Below are 4,400 nucleotides of genomic sequence, written 5' to 3'. Positions count from 1 at the left end.
CTTAAATGATGTAGTAGTCCATATGACAGTCATCAGCAACTGGCATATACATGACAAAGTGTAAACAGTGGGATAACTATGACATGAACTAAGAGCTATGTGCTATGTGGCCTGTCCTAATACACTTCTAAAGTGTTGTGTACTGGTGATATTGTGTGTTCAGGTGAATTCTGACCAGTTGTCTAGAAGTTCTGAAAGAAATGTTTTATGTGATAACCCACTCTGAAGCATAGACCCAAAAAAAGTAATCCTTCTTCTAATGTGAGTTACTCCTTAAAAATAAAAGAATCGCTTAAATATATTTTGCTAAATGTTGGTTGTAAAAATGGGGCAATCCCCTATAGGATTAATATTTCATGTGATGTGTTCACAGGTGTTTTGACTGATTCATAATGTGGGCATGGGCACTGCTTCCTGTGACTCTGGCAGTGTTTAGCACTGTAGGCATGTGGACTGTGTAAGATTTTCTTTTTCATATTTCACAATTTTTCTTGTACATTTTGGACATTCACTACATGACTTAATGAGTGTGTGTGTGTGTGTGTGTTTGCAGGTTTGGTGTAGCTCTCTCTAATGAAACTGTTAATCTGACTGATGGGTTTCCCTATATCAGGTGTGTATACTAATACATTATCACATTCCACAGGTTATGTATTCTTTAATTTCTATGTATCCTCTAAACAAGATTTCTCAGAGTGACTGAGGTTATCATTGTTACTGAGATAAAAAAAAATAATCTGTAAATATGCAATGTCTTAATTTTTCCTATATTCAGATTCTGTTTAATAACTATCAGTGTGGACTTAAATGCAACATAACCTGTCCTGCAAAAATAATGACCTTCTACTAAAATATCTTAATGCAGAGGATACAATGAACAAATAATATTTGTTACTGAGATTATTGATACTGAGTCAATTCATTTTATATTTTTATTATTTCACCACTTGTATTGAAAATAATAACTAAAAATAGTGTAATTGTTTTCATTAGCACTTGTGGCTCGTACAACCCTCAAAGCTGTCTCTTCTCTCAGATATGCAACATCTGCTCAGTACTGGGTATGTTTTCCCAAGATCATTTTATAGTTGAACAATATATGACTATGTAGCATGTAGCTGATGTGTTTGAAGGACATTAGTATTTTTTCTTTTCTTTTTTATTATTATTTAATCTTTAATTATCCATCTGGCTTTTTCTCTTTTATTAATTTTTTATGGACTCAAGAAAAGTTACAAATGAATACATGATGATAAATATGGAGTGGAGCTGAGTTTAACCTTACTCACTCTCTTTTTATTTCTCTCTCTCTCTCTCTCTCTCTCTCTCTCTCTCTCTCTCTCTTTCTCTCTTTCTTTCTCTCTCTCTCTCTCACTCTCTCTATCCTCTTACTTTCTCTCTCTCTCTCTCTCTCACTCTCTCTCTCTCTCTTTCACTCTTTCTCTCTCTCTCTCTCTCTCTCTCTCTCTCTCTCTCTCTGTGTTTCTTTCTCTTTCCCTCTCTCTCTATCCTCTTTCTTTCTCTCTCGCTCTCTCTTTCACTCTTTCTGTCTCTTTCTCTCTCTCTATCCTCTTTCTTTCTCTCTCTCTCTCACTCTCTCTCTTTCACTCTTTCTATCCTCTTTCTTTCTCTCTCTCTCACTCTCTCTCTCTCTCTTTCACTTTTTCTCTCTTTTTCTTTCTTTCTTTCTCTCTCTCTCTCTCTCTCTTTCACTCTCTCTATCCTCTTTCTTTCTCTTTCTCTCTCTCACTCTCTCTCTCTTTCACTCTTTCTCTCTCTCTGTGTTTCTTTCTCTTTCTCTCTCTCTCACTCTCTCTCTCTTTCACTCTTTCTCTCTCTCTCTGTGTTTCTTTCTCTTTCTCTCTCTCTTTCACTCTGTCTATCCTCTTTCTTTCTCTCTCTCTCTGTGTTTCTTTCTCTTTCTCTCTCTCTCTCTCTCTATCCTCTTTCTTTCTCTCTCTCTCACTCTCTCTTTCACTCTTTCTGTCTCTCTCTCTCTCTCTCTCTCTCTCTCTCTCTCTCTCCCTCCCCCTCCCTCTCACTCTCTCTCTCTCTCTTTCACTCTTTCTCTCTCTCTCTCTCTCTCTCTCTCTCTCTCTCTCTCTCTCTAGCTCTGTGGACTGTAATTATAAGGTTTCAGCAGGTTAGGGATCTGGGTTGTGCATCCCGTGTGAACACATGTAGTCTTGTTCTCGGGTTCATCTCCTGTATAGGAATTTCTGTGCTTGGAAACTTTCAGGTAAGTACAAGCCACATATTGAGAAACAGTAACATTTTAAAAGAAAACCTCTAAGAGTGCCTCTTTTAGGTGAAACTACACGATAATGCATTTATCAGTAAACAATAAAAAGATTTTGGCAGACTGCAGACACAATGTACAGTTGATTACTTATGACTTCCACAGACTGAGCCCTAGACCGAGTAAAACCTCATCAGATATTTAAGTAGCTTCTAGTAGAGTTGATTATAAGGTAAATAGCTGATAGCTCTAATGTGTTAATTACTATAAACTGCCATTATAATATGTTTTGAAAATGTAAGGGTTTGACCTGAATTGTATCTTTTGTTGTCATATGAAACATCACCATAGTAACAGAGTTATTAATGAACACGAGTGATAATTATTATTTTTTTTTTCCCATCTTCAGCAATCGGTACTGATGAAAGTCCACTTGTTGGGGGCATTCCTGGCATTTTATGTGGGTTTGGCTTATTTCTGGATTCAGGTGTGGCTCACCTATCGTGCTAAGCCATCACATGACAGGAAGTGGGTGGGACCAGTACGGATTGTCTTCTGCAGTTTGTGTACCTGTCTGATTCTTGCCAGTATCCTTTCCACATCCGTCAACTACATAAGAATTGATTATGACTCTCTCTAAAAGTCAGATTATAGACATAGAGCAACAACAATTTATCACCTTCCAGCCACAGTATGAACTCAGTATGTGTTTGTGATTATGTAAATATATACAATATCTGTCCCACTATACTACCATTCAGAATATTAAACTTTTGTCCAGGTAAATGTTGCTTCTTAACACAATGCACTATGAAATTCAATCTAAAGACTTTCCTGTCTGCAGCTGAGTCATTGTCTGAGCCTGACAGATTTATATTTTGACAATGAAGTCATGAATAAATCTAGTCATTGTCTATCACATTTTACAGTGCCACTATAACATGAAGGCACTAGATTAGCATCTCTGTGCTTAGTCCTTCTTTGAACCTTAACCTCTGTGTCTCAGTGTCTGTACTACACAACATAGGCTACCGGTCAGAAGCTGCTGTCTGTGAGTGGGCTGCAGTGATGTGTTTCTTTATTCTGTTTGGAGTTTTCACAGCAGAGTTTCGACACATCGACTTCCACACACTGTGTGTGCAGCAAGAGGCCTTCAGCAAAAGCAGTAGCAATGTTGCAGTGAACCCAGTTCATTAGAGAGCTGCATTATTTGTTGTTTACATATTTAAAAAGGTCTAGATTTGAAATGGACTCCTCTAGATTATTTTCCTAGGGGAAAGCTTAGTTTTCATAACTTTGTTGACTGCTACAAAAGCTCATTAGTGAACAGCAGAGTTTGTTGTGCTACACATAATTTTAATTTCAGACACAACGTGAGTGTGGTCCCATTAATGTTTATTTTGCAATGTGCCTGCACTTATATACCAATGGTCTATAGTCTTTCTCATTCACAGAAATATATGCTTTCGAAGGTGTGGTAGTATACGTACAAAGAAATCTAAAATATTTTAATGTACATTTTCAATATATTTTATCTTATTTAAGTTTTATCATTTGTATTAAACATTATTTTGACACATGCATTTCAGCATAGAATTAAAACTGTTAACACCAGCTAGAAATTGTACACTTAAATGGAGTCCTTTAATTAGCTACAAAATATAATTTCTGTCTGTATTTATTCGTGTAAGAAACTAGTTTTGAGACAGGGTTATTTCACATTCTAAATCATTTCATTTTAAGATCAATCCTTTAGTTTCCTCTTAGTTGTAACAGGAGAGTTATATGGAGTTATATAATAAAGAGCACACCACAGAAACTGATTGAGTACATTCATTCATTCATTCATTCATTCATTACCTGTAACCCTTATCCAGTTCAGGGTCACGGTGGGTCCAGAGCCTACCTGGAATCATTGGGCGCAAGGCGGGAATACACCCTGGAGGGGGCGCCAGTCCTTCACAGGGCAACACACACACTGAAAGCTACGGACACTTTTGATTCGCCAATCCACCTACCAATGTGTTTTTGAACTGTGCACCCGGAGGAAACCCACGCAGACACGGGGAGAACACACCAACTCCTCACAGACAGTCACCTGGAACGGGAATCGAACACACAACCTCCAGGTTCCTGGAGCTGTGTGACTGCGACATTAACC

General features: G+C 37.6%; 1 protein-coding gene across 1 annotated transcript; it reads left to right on the top strand.

Moving 5' to 3' along the window:
- The first annotated feature begins 370 nt into the window (after positions 1-370).
- Positions 371-3,639, top strand: tmem150b (transmembrane protein 150B). Its single transcript, XM_066643094.1, has 6 exons — positions 371-457; positions 554-613; positions 994-1,061; positions 2,112-2,239; positions 2,649-2,826; positions 3,246-3,639. The coding sequence occupies exons 1-6, from the start codon at positions 393-395 to the stop codon at positions 3,434-3,436; spliced, it is 690 nt and encodes a 229-aa protein (XP_066499191.1). The 5' UTR covers positions 371-392; the 3' UTR covers positions 3,437-3,639.
- Positions 3,640-4,400: the final 761 nt, after the last annotated feature.

This window comes from Hoplias malabaricus, chromosome 13, assembly GCF_029633855.1.
Source record: "Hoplias malabaricus isolate fHopMal1 chromosome 13, fHopMal1.hap1, whole genome shotgun sequence".
Classification (NCBI taxonomy): Eukaryota; Metazoa; Chordata; class Actinopteri; order Characiformes; family Erythrinidae; genus Hoplias; species Hoplias malabaricus.
Note: the sequence above shows the minus strand (reverse complement) of the source record. Positions and strands in the feature narration are given on the sequence as shown.